At 42.2% G+C, this 16538-nt stretch overlaps 2 protein-coding genes across 2 annotated transcripts; both read right to left on the bottom strand.

The window, feature by feature from the left end:
* Positions 1-2149: 2149 nt before the first annotated feature.
* LOC149079007 (uncharacterized) lies at positions 2150-2986 on the bottom strand. The gene has a single exon (XM_089240481.1). The coding sequence runs from the start codon at positions 2984-2986 to the stop codon at positions 2150-2152; it is 837 nt and encodes a 278-aa protein (XP_089096607.1).
* A 7398-nt stretch (positions 2987-10384) lies between these two features.
* Positions 10385-13351, bottom strand: LOC149079006 (uncharacterized). The gene is made up of 2 exons (XM_089240480.1): positions 12865-13351; positions 10385-12489 (listed from the first exon to the last, which is right to left on the bottom strand). Exons 1-2 carry the CDS (start codon positions 13349-13351, stop codon positions 10385-10387), a joined length of 2592 nt encoding a protein of 863 aa, XP_089096606.1.
* Between the last annotated feature and the right edge of the window lie 3187 nt (positions 13352-16538).

The raw sequence follows: 16538 nt of genomic DNA, 5'->3' as shown, positions 1-16538 counted from the left end.
CTGGTATGCTTGTGTATCTTGGACTTCTGACATGTCAGACAGGATTTTGCCCATGTTTTGCAATCTTTTTTGATTGAAGGCCAAACAAATTTTTTGGCAATAGTTGTGGCAGTAGCTTGGATGCCAGGATGTGAAAGTCCATGAACAGAGTTGAAAACAGTTTTTCGGAAGGACTCTGGAACATACGGTCTGCTTTGTCCAGTGGAAACATCACAGTAGATTTGTAAGTTGGAACCAAAAACTGGAAATTTTTGAAGTTTGAGACTTGTGTTTGAAGAAAGTATCTTGATCAGTTCATCGTCATGTTCCTGTGCTTTAGCCATTTCAGTGTAGTCAACAGTTTGAGGCATATGAATTTCGTCGAGTCTGGACAAGGTATCAGCTACCACATTGTCTTTACCCGAGATATGTTGTATGTCTGTTGTGAACTGAAATATGAAATCCAGATGGCGTATTTGACGAGGAGAAGCCTTTTCTGCTTTTTGCTGAGTAGCGAAAATGAGAGGACGATGATCAGTGTAAAGTGTGAATTTTCTGCCTTCAAGGAAGTAACGGAAATGCTTTATTGTTGAATACGCAGCGAGAAGTTCTCGGTCGTACGTGCTGTAACGAGTCTGAGTTGGAGTCAATCGTTGAGAGAAGAAGCTTAGCGGTTGCCAATCATTGACTTTTTGTTGAACAACTCCTCCAACAGCCATATCGGATGCGTCGACCATTACAGCAAGTTCCGCATCAGGGGACGGATGAGCGAGAATGGTAACATCAATGAGCTGTTGCTTGGTTGACTCAAATGATGCAATAGCTTCTTCAGACTACTCGATTGGAGATTTGTCGTTTTTCTTGCTGCCCTTGAGGTAGTCGTTAAGAATAGCTTGAGTTTTCGCAGCACTAGGAATAAATCGCCGGTAAAAATTGATTATTCCGAGATATTTTCGTAGATCTTTTATAGTCTCTGGTCTCTTGTAGTCTTGGATGACATTGATTCGTTCGGATGTTGGATGGATACCTTCAGCAGTGATGTGATGACCAAGATAGGTGATTTCAGGTTGAGCGAACGAGCATTTTTCGAGATTGATTACAAGACCAGCATCTTTGAGTCTCTCGAAAACTTGTCGTAAATGGATGTGATGCTCGTCTACATTTTTTGAAGCAATCAAGAGGTCATCAATGTATACGAAACAGAAGTCTAAGCCTCTGAGCACACAATGGAGAAAACGTTGGAAGGTCTGGGCCGCATTTCGTAGGCCAAATGTCATTCTGGTGAATTCGAATAAGCCGAATGGTGTTGTGATGGCAGTTTTTTCAATGTCCTCTGGTGCAACTGGTATATGATGATATGCACGAACCAAGTCGATAGTGGAGAAGATCGTGCAACCGTGCAAGTTTGATGAAAAGTCTTGCAGATTTGGAATCGGGTATCGATCCGGTTGAGTGATGGCGTTGAGACCTCTGTAATCACCACATGGTCTCCAACCATTAGTCTTCTTTGGCACCAGGTGTAAAGGACTGGCCCATGAGCTCTGGGAGGGTCTGCATATTCCCTGTTGCAGCATATAGTCGAATTCCTTTTTGGCAATTTGCAACTTGTCTGGAGCCAAGCGACGTGTTTTGGCAACAACGGGCGGGCCTTTTGTAACAATGTGATGCTCGACACGATGGGGTACAGTTCTCAAAACGGGTGATTCATGAGTCAAACAGGAAAATTCAGCCAGTAGAATTCTGATGCGGTCGTCCCTGATGTCATGAGAAACAGCCGTCAATGCACAAGAAGGACCGGTGACGACTCTGCCTGATGAGCTAAGTGAAGTGACAGGATCGACGAGGCGTCGACGTTTGATGTCTACGAGTAAGCCGAATTCCTTGAGGAAGTCCGCTCCAAGTACTGGCTTGGACACGTCTGCCACGATGAAAGTCCAGAGAAACCTTCGTCTTAAACTAAGATCGAGGTATAGACGTTCGGTGCCGAAAGTGAGAACTTTGGTAGAGTTTGCAGCATACAAGGAAAAAGTTTTGTCAGGAAAGGGTCGTCGATTTGCAGTTACCGGTATCACGGAAACGTCCGCTCCTGTGTCGACCAAGAAATGTCTATTACAAGTGCGACCAAATAGAAAAAGACGACTGGAGACTTGGCTGGCATCACACGTCGTCATCAATGATGCCCCGGGTCGTTTCCCTGATTAGATGAGCTGATATATGCACAGGGCTTTGTACATCTCCGGGCGTCATCTCCGTAGCGCCTATGGTACCAGCAAATGTCCTTTCCGCAATGGGTCACATCTCTGCTACTGCTCCGTTGAAATCGCGATCGAATGGTCGAGCGTTGTCGACTTTTAGCTCGTTTTAGTTCTTGCACCTCATCAGTTAATTTTGCGATCTGAGATGAAAGAGAGGTGAGGCATATTTCATGTGATGACTGGGACGCGTCATTTTCTGGTTTCGCGATCGCCATGATATTCGGATTCGCGTAATCACAAGTTTCGAGAATTTTATCGGCCATGTCGGCTAATTTTGACAACGATTCCGAGCTCACCGACAAGATTGCTTGCACATGCTGTGGCAAGAGCTTCAGCCATAAAGATTTGAGAATGTCGTCGCTTACCTTGTTTGCCGCGAGGTTTCTCATCTCCCTGAGCAACTGTGATGGTCGACGATCGCCCAAATCTAAACCGGAGAGTAATTTTTTGATTTGGGTGCTCTCTGATTCGGACATTCTTGATGTGAGAGCCTCTTTCAGTGCAGCATATGGACGATCATTAGGAGGCGACATGACGATGTCACTGACCACGTTGAGGAGTCGTTGGTCCATGGCGCCGACCACGATGTTGTACTTAGTTTCTTCACTGGTCACTCTTGCCGTTTTGAACTGAGCCTCCAAGTGCACGAACCACAACGCTGGCGTCTCACACCAGAAGGGTGGTGGCTTGATTGCCACGCTGTCTGCTTGCAGGCCTTGCGTGGTGGATCCATCAGTAGAATCGGTTGACATACCGAGCGGGTTCGAGAAAACAAGGGTCACCAATACATAGTTATGTGAGATGGTTTTGAGACATAACTATATTATTCGAAGCAGTAGATTAAACAATAAAACAATTATTTATTTACAAATATAAACGAAGGTAAAATAATACGCGATTCGGACGAGAGCAGGGACATGTACAAAGATGCGACCGGAAAATATAAACAACAAAAGCTCTCTGGCCAGACGGCCTTGACATTGGATTTTTGTGGTGTTGCCACAAAGACGAAAATAATTTTTTTGCAAGTACTGGGAAGACACTACATAGTCATGACCCCCCTCAAGACTGGCTAGGGCTCCAGCCCTGGGCAATTACCATCTTTTTTCGTTTTTCATGCTCATACCTCGCAGCGCTCCTATTTTTCCTACTTTTCCTATTTTTTAGAAATTTCCTCCTATTTTCCTACTTTCGCCGCAATCGTCCTTTTTTACCGCAATTTTCTCCTACTATTCCTATTTTATCCCTCTCCCCCTTTTGTTTACAGTCGAAATCTCGCTACGAAAATTCCGAGAAACCGCAAAATGTCGCTGCTTTCCCTCCCTTTTTGACGTGTTTTATTCGCATCACAACTCTCTACTAAAAAAAAAAGGAAAAAAAATTAAGTTCCACTTGAGAGGGGACGATGAGAGACAAGTGTATCTTTTCGCCGCCGCGCGCGCCGTAGTCAAAGTGCAAAAACTGAAGTTCGGTGGGGCAAGCGAATCTGTTTAGTAGATCGGTTGCCGTAAATAAAAGAAGGCGAAAAAAGGAGGGAAGAAGGCTCTATCCATCCACACACGAGATTCCATGAGAGACTATATTGGTTTCTCTCTCTGATCCCGTAAGGAGCGTTCATCTCTGAAGCCAGGTTTTCCCAGGAGTAGGCTTTTTGCGCCGCGTGAACCGAACTGGATCATTTCGCGTCGGCAGAAATGTGTTAAATAATCACGTGTTTTCCAAGCGTGGCGCTTTGAAGGGAAGGGAAATAGAACAACACGAAAATAAAGAGAAGATCGCTGAAACGCGCGGCATACACGACGCTTAGGCAAAGCGCAAATTGAGCCGCGTGAAGCGTTCGCGACACGAAGCAGGGCAGCACTCTGTTTTGCAGCCAACGGAAATCAGAGGGGCAGCTCAAATTGAGACACGAGGTGACACTACGCTAAGCGCGTGTACGCGCGCACTCGTTGGCGCTGCTGTTGAGCCGCAGATTTTCGTGTCCCGCGCGCACGATTCCTCGTATTCGGTAGGGTTTTTTGAAAATTAAACCGTCATTTTGATAGAGTTCGTATTCTCTTATGAAAAATGTTGTTTAATATCAACGTTATTTACATATATAATCAATTTTTCCTTTAATTAATTCCTGAGTTATTTTCTTTCTTTCTGAGTTTTTATTAAATATTATTGTTCTTTCCAAGGTTTTTACTTTTCATTTGCTCTAAATTTTAATTCATTATGGAGTTATTTTTCGGAATTCATCAATTTCGGAATTCATTATTTGATTCATTAATTTCGGGATTTTCATTGATGCACGAAATTTTCACTAATTTTGTGATTCCAAATTTAAAAATTTGTCATTAATTCTGAATTTTCATTAATTTTTAGAGAAAAGAAATTCACTTTTGTTTTATCTAATAGCCTACGAAATATTTTCCATTAAATTTCCGAATTCGGTTTTAATTCCGAATATTCATTAATTATATTTAATCGATCGATAGAGGAATAATATTTCATTAAATCTGAAATTTAATTTTTAATTTCACTAATTAATCTATTTTATTAATCTGTTTTTCTTAAATATGAATTTCCAGCAATTTATTAATTTTAAATTGTGATCAATCGTTTCATTTGTTTTAACTTTTCACAAGTTCCAAATTTCATTCATTATGGGATTAATATCGGAAATTAATTTCGGAATATTAATTCATTCCAATTTCTGTTAATTATATAATAATCTTCAATTAAGTTTATTGTGTGATTCATTCTAAATTTTGAATTTTATAATTTCATCAATTTTCGTAGCCCTGAATTTTCATTAAAATTTTTATCCCTCCTAAATTTATCTTAATTTTATCCATTTTCAATTTTGATTAATTAATGTAAAGGTTTCATTAATTTATGTACCTTTTTAGTTTTTTTAAGGAATAATTCATCAGAAACATCTGAATTTTCAATAGTTTTTTAATTATTCGCTAATTTTGAATTGTCATCAATCCTAATTTTTTATTTCTTTGTATTCACGTTTTTATAAACGGTATTTTAATGCATATTTTCAGCGCATACTCGTATTTTCTTTTTAATTAATGTTATGTCTTCATTAATGTCAACTTTAATGAGCAATAATCCAGGATCCGGAAGCCTCCCAAATGACAAGGTTCCAGTCCCCGAAATCGTTTCCTTTCGAAAACGCTCGTGCACTGGGAACGCGTTCCAATATGCGCATCCCCTCGCTACGCGTGGGGCGTGTTGACGTCATCGCACTCGGGTCCCGCCCACTCGCGAACGCTGCACGCGACTCAATTTGTGCTTAGCCTTGTGCTAAGCCGGGTTTTCCTAAGAGCAGGTTTCCTGTGCCGCGCGCAACGTGATTCACCCAGCGCGACACGCCTTCCACTCACCAGTAAGAAAAGCAGCATGACTGTTTTCCTACAGAGCGCAATACGCCTGACGACAGCGCTTTAGGTCAGGCGTGATTGGCCGATTGCTTCTGGAAGTGTCAAATGCGTCGTACGCCGCGGTTTTGCCGATATTCTCTTCTCTACTTGTGTGTTTTCTTTTCCTTCCCTTTAAACCGGAGCATGCAGACGACAGAGTAGATGATGCCAAAGCCATATACTTTATATCAGTGTTTCTTAACCTTTTTTTGCCCGTGGCCCCCTTTGAACCATATTTTTTCCTCGTGGCTCACCTGTCTTACCCAGAGTTTTGGACAGTCATCTAGAAGCAAAATTCTTTATACGTATTGAATTGATTTTTTCAGTGAATTTATACTGAACGAAAATTTTGCAAATAAGATTGGTCTCCAGACCACTGGCCTAGAATTTATTGAGCTCCCCGCTAGTCCGAGTTCTATTCAGGACCGTCTGAACATCATGGGTGCCCCCATAGGCAAAGTGATGCTATGGTAGTCCCATACTTAGCTGGAAATAAACAGCGCGCATATTTCCTACGTATTTTCAAAATTTATTGTACTATACAAAATATAAGGTGGGGTCACTTATGAACATAAGATCCCCTGGCATGACCCTTCACAAGAGTGGGACTGACAGAGTTGCAGCCCGGAGCCTGATATGGTTTTCATCATTTTTGTTTTTCACACTATAAATTTAATATAGAGGAGGAGTCTGTGAAAAATCTAGCCGAGGGTCTGCGATAAACCCCATCCTAGGGAACCTTCTGCAAAATGTAGGCGGTGAGGCCCGGGTGGGTCCATGCCCAAAGACGGCCTTGGTTTTATGGGTGGCTTTGTTGGATTCTGTAAGTGTATAGTCACTAAAAAAAAATATAAAAGCTTTATTTCTTCCCACCCATTTTTCTTCTCAGCTCTCTACAGACCTCCAAACCACCTGTCATGGCCCCTTTCTCCATTTTCTTCCGTGGCCCCCTTGAAGTATCCCAGTACCACTAGGGGGCCATGTGGCCCCCGGTTGAGAACCACTGCTTTATATAGCCGCCCTGATCTGATGCGCCTCGCTAGAAAAACAAAAACGCGTAGCGTGATTATGTAAAACGTTTCTGCCGGCGCGAAATAGTCTAATTCGGTTCACGCTGCGCAACAAACCTATTCCTAGGAAAACCCGGCTTTAACTCCTCCAGAAGCAGTCCGCCAATCACGCCCGACGTAAAGGGCTGTTGTTCACGATCTTGTGGCGTGATTTTCAGGATGGGTCTCTGGTAACTAGCGTCGAATATTCCGCTGAATGAACCGTCGATAATTAAGGACAATTCAAGATGAAATTAACTGAATTTATTGAAACATGAGAGGGAAAACGATACATGAGCCGCCTTGTTGTCGGTTTGATCGCGGTGATCATACTTCCGTTGCGCGCGCAGCCATTCAAGGCAACGGCCGCTTGCTAACGGTATGCTGCTGCCATCTAGGGCCGTCAACATGCCGCCCACCTTGAAACATCGTTTCAATACTGACATGTTTACATGAAATACAATGGCAGCTGCATGTGAAAATTATAAAAAAAATATATATATATCTATTCTATAATATAAAATCACAAACAAACTCGAAAAGGGCCTGTTGCTAAGCAACCGAGTGACGGAAGTGGGTGAAATTTTTGAGTGACGGAAATCTGTTACGGAAGTGGGTTCGATTCATATATCGATATTCACATTCATATATCGTACATTCATATATCGATATGATATCATATATCGATATTGGGTCGATATTCACATATCGGGACCATGTTATGTGCATGTACCAAGAGGCTCCTACATCCTACAGCAGAGCCCTTAGGCTGGAATTTAGATTTCGAGCCCCCAAACCAGCTTTTCAGGGGCCCCTCTGTGATTAATTTATAGTGTGAAAAATCAAAAAGTGATAAGAATCGTTGTGGCCCCTGTCAGCCCTTCCTTTGTGGGGGGGGGGGGGGGAGGTCCATGCCGAGAGGTATATATATGTATAATATACACACACAACAGCAGTGCTCCCAACACAGGGTCGGGGTACCCGGGGAAGATTTCACGTATAAGTAAAAAGTTTTCATTTCCAGGGGCCCTTGTTGGATCTCATTGTTTTCTTGCTGCTTTAACGTTGAAAAATTTCGATAGCGGAAGCAAAAGATATATCCAGTCTGGGGCCCCACCAAAAGTATGCGAATTGGTGTCCCGGGTAATTGGTTGGGGGGTCCTGGATTTTATTCGTTGGTAAAACGAATACAAATGAAAATTTTTCATGGTACTCGCTCCGTGGGATGGCCGACAAGCTTCCAAGTCGGGGCCCATGTTTACAGGTTTCATTTTTGGTGCCCTGGATTTTATTTGTTGGTAAAACGAATACAAATGAAAATTTTTCATAGCACTCGCACCGGGGGATGACCGACAAGCTTCCAAGTCGGGGGCCCCATGTTTACAGGTTTCATTTTGGGGCCCTTGACGAATCTCATTCTTTTCTGTTGTAGAATTCGCAACAGCGGAAGCCCGAGATAAAGCCGGTCTGGGGGCCCCACCAAAAGTATGCGAATTGGTGTCCCGAGTAATTGGTTGGGGGCCCTGGATTTTATTCGTTGGTAAAACGAATACAAATGGAAATTTTTCATGGCACTCGCTCCGGGGGATGACCGACAAGCTTCCAAGTCGGGGCCCCATGTTTACAGGTTTCATTTTGGGGGCCCTGGATTTTATTCGTTGGTAAAACGAATACAAATGGAAATTTTTCATGGCACTCGCTCCGGGGGATGACCGACAAGCTTCCAAGTCGGGGGCCCTATGTTTACAGGTTTCATTTTGGGGGCCCTGGATTTTATTCGTTGGTAAAACGAATACAAATGAAAATTTTTCATGGCACTCGCTCCGGAGGATGACCGACAAGCTTCCAAGTCGGGGGGCCCTATGTTTACAGGTTTCATTTTGGGGGCCTTGGATGAATCTCATTCTTTTCTGTTGTAGAATTTGCAACAGCCGAAGCCCGAGATAAAGCCAGTCTGGGGCCCCACCAAAAGTATGCGAATTGGTGTCCCGGGTAATTGTTTGGGGGCCCTGGATTTTATTCGTTCGTAAAATTGATAAAAATGAAAAATTCTCACAGGGGGTGTCCGACAAGCTTGCAGGTCAGGGCTTCATGGAAAGGTTGGCAGGTTGTAATTCGGTGCCCCTGAATGTATCTCATTCATTTTTGTGGTTTAACATTGTAAAATTTGCAACACATCGGTAGCCCAAGATATATCCAGTGTAGGGCCCCACTGTAATTCAGCGAATTGAATCTGGTGACCCCCATGGGGAAGTTTTCTGGGGATACTTGATGAATCTCATTTGTTTTTTGTTGCTTTATTATTATTTTCATTAAAATTCGCTTCTTCAGTAGGCTGGTGCTGTCACACGTCCCTTTCCCCTTTTCCATAGCACGCTGATGAAGTGGGACGAAATAAACAAGATATGTCCGGGAGAGAAGTGGGGGGGGGGGGGGGGGTTGGCCGCCAAAGGCGGAAGGGGGGCAGAGCCCCCCTAGTATGATATAACCTTGAGCAGTCATACTGGTAGACGACAAATTTTTTGTACATTTCTCTTAAATGTCCCATCCTTGGACTTGATAGAGACAACTCTGACGATCCCGTCTGATCCCGGAAACAACTCGTCACTCGACCAAGTCTCCACTGCAAGGGTGGTAGACGATCTTCTTTCACTAGAACGAGATCACCGAGAGTGAGATTTTCTTTTGGTTTTAACCACTTGCTTCTATGCTGTAGCTGGGTAAGATACTCAGCTCTCCAACGATTCCAGAAATGTTGCAGAAGGCGCTGTACCAACTGCCAACGGGTGAGCCGATTGAATTTTGTTTGTGTGAAGTCTGGCTCGGGCAATGCTGTCAACGGACCACCTATGAGAAAGTGACCGGGAGTGAGAGCAGACACGTCGTTTGGATCATTTGAAAGTTCACAGATAGGACGAGAATTGAGACATGCCTCAATCTGTGACAACAAGGTATACAGCTCTTCGAATGTTAGCTGTATGTTGGAAGTGATTCGCCTGAGATGGTATTTCACGGCTTTCACTCCAGCTTCCCAAAGACCTCCCATGTGAGGAGATGCTGGAGGATTGAAATGCCAGTTTACTCCGACATCGGTGAGATGACTGGAAACACGTTCGTTATGAGTGCGAGATCAAAAGAGACGAGCAAACTCTCTCAGCACCTTGTCAGCTTTCACGAAGTTAGTTCCACAGTCACTGTATATATCACTCGGCTTTCCTCTCCTGGAAATGAATCGTTTCAGAGTGGCGATGAATGCCTCTGTTGACAAGTCACTTACAACTTCGCAATGCACAGCTTTGGTTGAGAAGCATACGAAAAGTGCCAGGTATGCCTTGCACGGTTTTGCTCGAGATGCCTTCGACATCCTGATGGTGAATGGTCCTGCATAATCCACAGCACAGTGAAGAAATGCTCGAGATGGTGTTACTCTTGCTGCCGGTAGGTCGCCCATGATTTGAGGAGCTGTTGCGCCACGATAGCGAACACAGGTTATGCATTTTCTCACAAATTGCCGGATGACACTTCTTCCAGAAACAATCCAGAATTGCTGTTGGATGCAAGACTGGAGAAGTTGAGGTCCAGCATGCAAATGCTTTGTATGATAATGCTGGATAATCAACTGAGTGAAATGATGCTCTTTTGGAAGAAGAATCGGATGTCGGTGACTTCCCAGCCAATGTGCATGTCACAATCTTCCGCCCACCCTGATAATTCCATCATCGGCGATGAATGAATTCAACCGGAGAATATTGCAGTTTGAAGGTAGAGTTCCTGATTTTCTCAATGAAGACAATTCTGATTTGAATTCTACTTCTTGAACTCTCCTGACCCACATACATAATGCATGTGTCAGCTCTTGAGTGGTAAGAAACCTCGTGCTCCTTTCAGGTGCAGCAAGTTTGCAGTTGTCTATGAATCTGAAGACATATGCCGTGACTCGCTGACGAGAAGTAAGTGAGGAAAACCTGTCGATAATTTCCATGTCATGTGCAATACCAACAAACACAGATTGGTTGCAAGAAATATTTTTCTTCTCTTCAGTCAAAACTTCATCCACGGAGCTGCACAACACAGGTTTGTCTGCTAGCTGACGTGGCTTGGAAAGGAACTCTGGGCCATACCACCATACCGGAAATGCCTTCAATTTGTTGGCTGTCATTCCTCGTGAAGCACAATCAGCGGAATTGTCGGTTCCATCAATGTGATTCCAATGACCCTCAGGGAGAAGCTCATGAATTTTTGTAACTCGATGAGCCACAAACGTCTTCCACCGGCTTGGATGTGAAGAGAGCCAGGCGAGAACAATTGTGGAGTCAATCCAGCACCATATGTTTGTGTTGACTAGACGTAGTGCATTGCATGTAAACTTGATGAGTCTTGCAAGCAGCACTGCTCCACAAAGTTCAAGTCGAGGCAAGGTTGTTGGCTTCACAGGGGCCACTCGTGTCTTTGCTATTACTAGTTGAACCTTCGCAACTCCTTCACTGGAAACTGTTCGAATGTACACAACCGCGGAGTACGCCTTTTCCGATGCATCACTGAAACCGTGAATTTCTAACATATGTGGAGAGATTTGCATCATATATCTTGGAATTTGAATGTCCTCCACTTGCTTCAAGTCTTCATAAAATACTGTCCATCGATTCTGAATGTTCTCTGGCAATTTCTCATCCCAAGACAGTTCAGCTTTCCACATTTCTTGTATTAGAATTTTGACATTGATTACAACAGGAGCCAGCCATCCAAGTGGGTCAAACATCTTGGAGATGTGTGATAGAACAGAGCGCTTGGTCCACTGTTGCATATTCACCGGCGGTGATTTTGAATTGAAAACAAATACATCATCCTTTGGCTTCCATAAAATGCCCAAAGTTTTGATGTCAGTTTTTATTTCTAACGTAGTACTTGTCGCACGAAAGTCATCCGGTAGAGATACAAGAACGTCTTCTTCATTTGATGCCCACTTTTTTATGACGAATCCACCGTTTTGAAGAAGTTTAATGATTTCCTGTTGAATGTGAATAGCTTCCTCGACTGAATCTGTTCCAGTGAGCAAATCGTCTACATAAAAATCCTGCTTGACTATGGCAGAAGCTCTGGAAAACTCATCTTTTTCATCCTCAGCCAACTGCTGCAGGCACTTGGTAGCTAAGTAAGGTGCTGATGCAGTTCCGTATGTCACAGTCAGCAATTGATACTCCTTGATGAGTATATCTGGCGATTCCCTCCACAAGATTGTTTGGTACTTCACGTCGTCCGGATGAACAAGTATCTGACGATACATTTTGACAATATCTGGTGTCATTGCGACCTTGTGAGTTCGGAAGCGGAGAAGAAGTGTGGCAATATCGTCTTGCAATGTTGGTCCAACCATCAGCTTATCATTTAGTGATAAACCCCATGATGATTTTGCTGAAGCATCAAAAACCACACGAAACTTGGCTTGATTTTCTGGCTTCATAACTGCGTGGTGAGGTAGGTAGTACTTGTCTTGATTGTCACTTGTCACCTCCAGCTGTTTCATGTGTCCCAGAGTCTCATACTGTTGCATGAACTCACGATACATTATCTGAGCTTCTGGCTGGTGTCTCCAACGCCTTTCATTTTGTAGAAGTCGTGTCTCAGCTACGTCTCTGGATGATGACAATTTTCCATCGATGTTCTTGAAAGGAAGCCTGACGATGAATCTTCCCGATGAATTACGTGTGTGGGTTGTGTCGAAGTGTTGTTCACATGCTTGCTCTTCGGCTGTCAACAATGAAGTTTGTGGGACTTCCCCAATTCCCAGAACTTATTGAGATCGAAGCTTGTACTTTGTACGAGAAGTGTTGTTGAAACAGGTCTCGGTATGTCTGTGGTATGTACCTTCCCCGAGATGGCCCAGCCGAACACTGTCTCGAGGGCATGAAGTGAACCATCATGAGATGCTACTCGTCCAGGCAACAACAGTTTTCCAAAAACATCTGCACCCAATAGTACATCCACAGGACCAGTACGGAAACAATGTTTATCTGCTAGTTTCAAGTTTTTGAACTGTGTCAACCCCCTTGAAGAAATATTTGTTTGCGGCAAATTGCATGTTATTTTGGGCAACACAAAAGCATTAAGCATTTCAGTCGATTCGTTGTCACACGAAGATATGTTGAAATGAACCAGTCCTCTTACCTTGCCAAGCTTGGTTGACGATAGCCCAGAGAGAATTCAAGTTGCAATTATGTCGGCGGAGACCTAGTGTTTGAACGCATGCCTCCCGGATGAAACTTGATTGGCTTCCGGAGTCGAGAAGTGCCCTGAATGTGTGAGCTTGACCCATTTTGTCGAACACTTTGACGATGGCCGTCGGCAAGATGACATAACTGGAAGTCGACGTCTTCCTTGTACGCGACAACTGTGACGAAAAGACTGAAGTCGTTTTGACAGTCGTTGTGGTATCGACATCCGCTTCATGCAGTAGCGTGTTATGTGAACCGTTGCATTTTTTGCAGTGTCCTGCAGAGCAACTCCGAACCATATGTGATGATCCCAAACAGTTGAAACAAAGTCGAAGCTTTTCGACCGTTGCTTTTCTAGCTGAAACACTCTGGTCGAGGAATTTCGAACATCTGAAGATGGGGTGGTTTCCTTTGCAAACCACACGTGCTAGAAACACCATGATTTATCAACACTGATTTTCGTGATTCGAATGAATTCGTCGGGTGACCTTGCGTCTTCGACTTGGCTGAACCTGATGATTTGCTTGTGCTGACAGCTGCAAGAGCGCGAGCCCGATTGTCGATGAATTCCCGCCACTCACTGAAAATGAAAAGTTTCTTATCCCCCCTGCGAATGAAGAGACCACTGGCGCAAAGATTCCGGATCCAGTTTCTTGGACAGGAAGTAGATCAGGATACTGTCCCAATGTTGCACCGGTTGCTGCAGCGATTGTAGAGCTTCCAGGCACTGATTTGTGGTATCTAGAAGCCGACGTAGGCATGTTGCTGACTCATGTGCGATGTTCGATTGCGAAAACAGCTTGTCCAGACTTGCCTGAATAATCTCAGTTTCGTTGTTGAACCGATCGTACAAAAGTGCCCATGCTTTGCCGTAATTGCTCCCTGCGAGCGGGATCGCGTGAATTACTTGAGCGGCGTTTCCCTTGACACATAGTTTCAAATATTGTAACTTTTGAATGTCACTTAAACTTTTATTTTGATCGATGGTCGTTGTGAACATATCGCGAAATGGCAACCAATCGTTAAGTTCGCCACTGAACAAAGGCAGTTCAATTTTCGGTAAGCGAACGGAACTAGCTTCTGAATTTACAGTACCTGATTGTTTCGTCGATCCCGATGCCTGGGCCATGCTGAAGCGAAGATCGTCGATCCGACTTGCCAAATCGCCGAATTCCGCTTCGTGGGCTTCCAGATGTTCATCCGTTGACAAGATGACGATTTCATCATGCAAGACGTTGAGCTCCGTCCACAGTTCTTTGGCTTGATCTTGATAGATTTCCAACCGATGCCGTGGGAGATCATCGCTGTTTAGCTTCGGCTTGATGATGTTGCAAAGCCGCGTGATCTTGCCTTTCACCGAACTTCGTTTCTTTACCAAAGATTCCATCTGAAGACCGCTATCGCTGGTTGCGTTTTTCTTCTCGGATTTCGGCACCATAAATGTTCACGATCTTGTGGCGTGATTTTCAGGATGGGTCTCTGGTAACTAGCGTCGAATATTCCGCTGAACGAACCATCGATAATTAAGGACAATTCAAGATGAAATTAACTGAATTTATTGAAACATGACCCCAGTAGCACATCAATATAGAACGACGTAGAGATTTCGATACCGTTCGACGTCGTTTACCGATGTCGTTCTACGTAAAAATGGCATATATTTGTCTGTATAGTTCGACCTGGCGAAATCCGACGTCGAACTATATCTGACCCCGACACCGTTCGACGTCGCTTACCGATGTCGTTCTACGTAAAAATGGCATATATTTGTCTGTACAGTTCGATGTAGCGAATCCGACGTCGAACTATATATCTCCCGAGACCGTTCGACGTCGTTTACCGATGTCGTTCTACGTAAAAATGGCATATATTTGTCTGTATAGTTCGATGTAGCGAATCCGACGTCGAACTATATCTGACCCGACACAGATATAAAAATGCCATACATTTGTCGACGTAGTTTGACGTTTACGATTACGTTAGCTATGATTTGTTATTACAATATAAAACATGTCGCCACATTTCTATTTCGAGAAGTCGGCCCTTTCTTCATCCTGCGGCACACTTAAATTCAAATAAAATAGAAAAATAATTTTTTGTTATGATTGTCACAAAATATGTTTTAAATAACTATTTACTATAATCGGTCACAAAAAATAAATTAAAATTCAAAAACTCATTCTGCTGTTAATTTAATGTTAAATCCAAGTTAATACAGTTTACAATGTCTGCTTTTTCTAGGTTGAATTTTGAGCAGGGATAGATTTAAATTTCTTGTAAGACTTATTATTTGTAATAGATTTCTGCGTTCCATAGTATCAAATGAAATGCAAAAAAGATTGCTTTTCATAAATATGATAACGAGAACAGAGGTATTTCTATATGCCTTTTTTTTTGTGCAATTCTTGAAAATTCTTCCATTAAGTAATAACAGAAATGAACCATGGCAAATATTTAAAAAAAAAAAACTATTGCTTTTTTTCTCTCAAAATTGCTCAGTTTCCCCTCTTACACATACATCTAATTTGAAAAAAAGAATTAAATTCCTCGCACTTAAGTACTCAGATACTTTGACCTTTGAAGACCAGACACACCCCGCTTCCCATCTCATAGAGATATCGAAGCGTTCACGGAGGATGGGTGTATAGTACTCAGATATTGTATAATCAATATCTGCGGCTTCAGACTTCTTTCAAAAATTAATCTGATAATTTCCTTACAAAATGTTTATGGCATAACTACAATTCTCACGTAGCACACTAGTTGAAAAACTCTGATGCATAAGTTCTAGTTACATTCAGAATTCAGTTTCTATACTACTATACGAAACACTTATGTGTTCTGAACGTAAAAAATAGAATTTACTGGTAAGTAACAATAGTGAGCCAGTTCAAAATATTTAATGTTATTTTTAATATTTGAAATAATTATTTGTATAATAATTTATTATAATTCAAACTCATGTTATTGTTATTAGATCAAATTTTGACTGCTAAGAATTATATAAATAAAATATTTACAGTCCATATAGCAGTAAATGGCCACCCAGATATTGAATGAAAACAATGAAAAATATGCAATAGGCTTGACAAAATTGTAAAAAAAAACATCACTGAAAAATATTATAAGTGGAATAGGTCTCTGGTATAATTTAAAATGAAAATTTGACTTTCTTGTATTCTTTCACAGGCGATATTTTTTATCCATAGAATAAACAAGGTGCTGCTCTTTCGATTTCAACTGTGGGAAATAATGCAATAATATCTGGACGTATTATGTAGACACATAATTTTGTACATGAACAAAACGCCTATTTCCTGTCAAACTCAAAAACCTTGAGCAATTATGTTTCTTTTATTTCTTGAAACAGGCATATAGTTATATGTATTTTTGAGAGAGCTTTTATTTTTTTAATTTTTATTATTTATTTTATTTTTATTTTGAGTTTTATTTATTCTTTTCTTTTCCAATTCTTGCTTTTTCTGTTTTCTATAAGCTTCATTTTTTTTTATATTTAAGCATTCGAGAAGTTGCTTCTGCAGGAATTTAGTCTCATTCTTTTTTTTTTGTCTTAATATCTGTATGTAGATAGAAAAGAATTCTCTTAAAAGATATATGTTTGAAAGC

This window comes from Pholcus phalangioides, unplaced genomic scaffold (genome assembly GCF_987345545.1).
Source record: "Pholcus phalangioides strain wild (caught in Gottingen) unplaced genomic scaffold, Ppha-v1.0 ptg000013l_1, whole genome shotgun sequence".
NCBI lineage: Eukaryota > Metazoa > Arthropoda > Arachnida > Araneae > Pholcidae > Pholcus > Pholcus phalangioides.
This window is presented reverse-complemented; position numbering and strand designations above follow the sequence as displayed.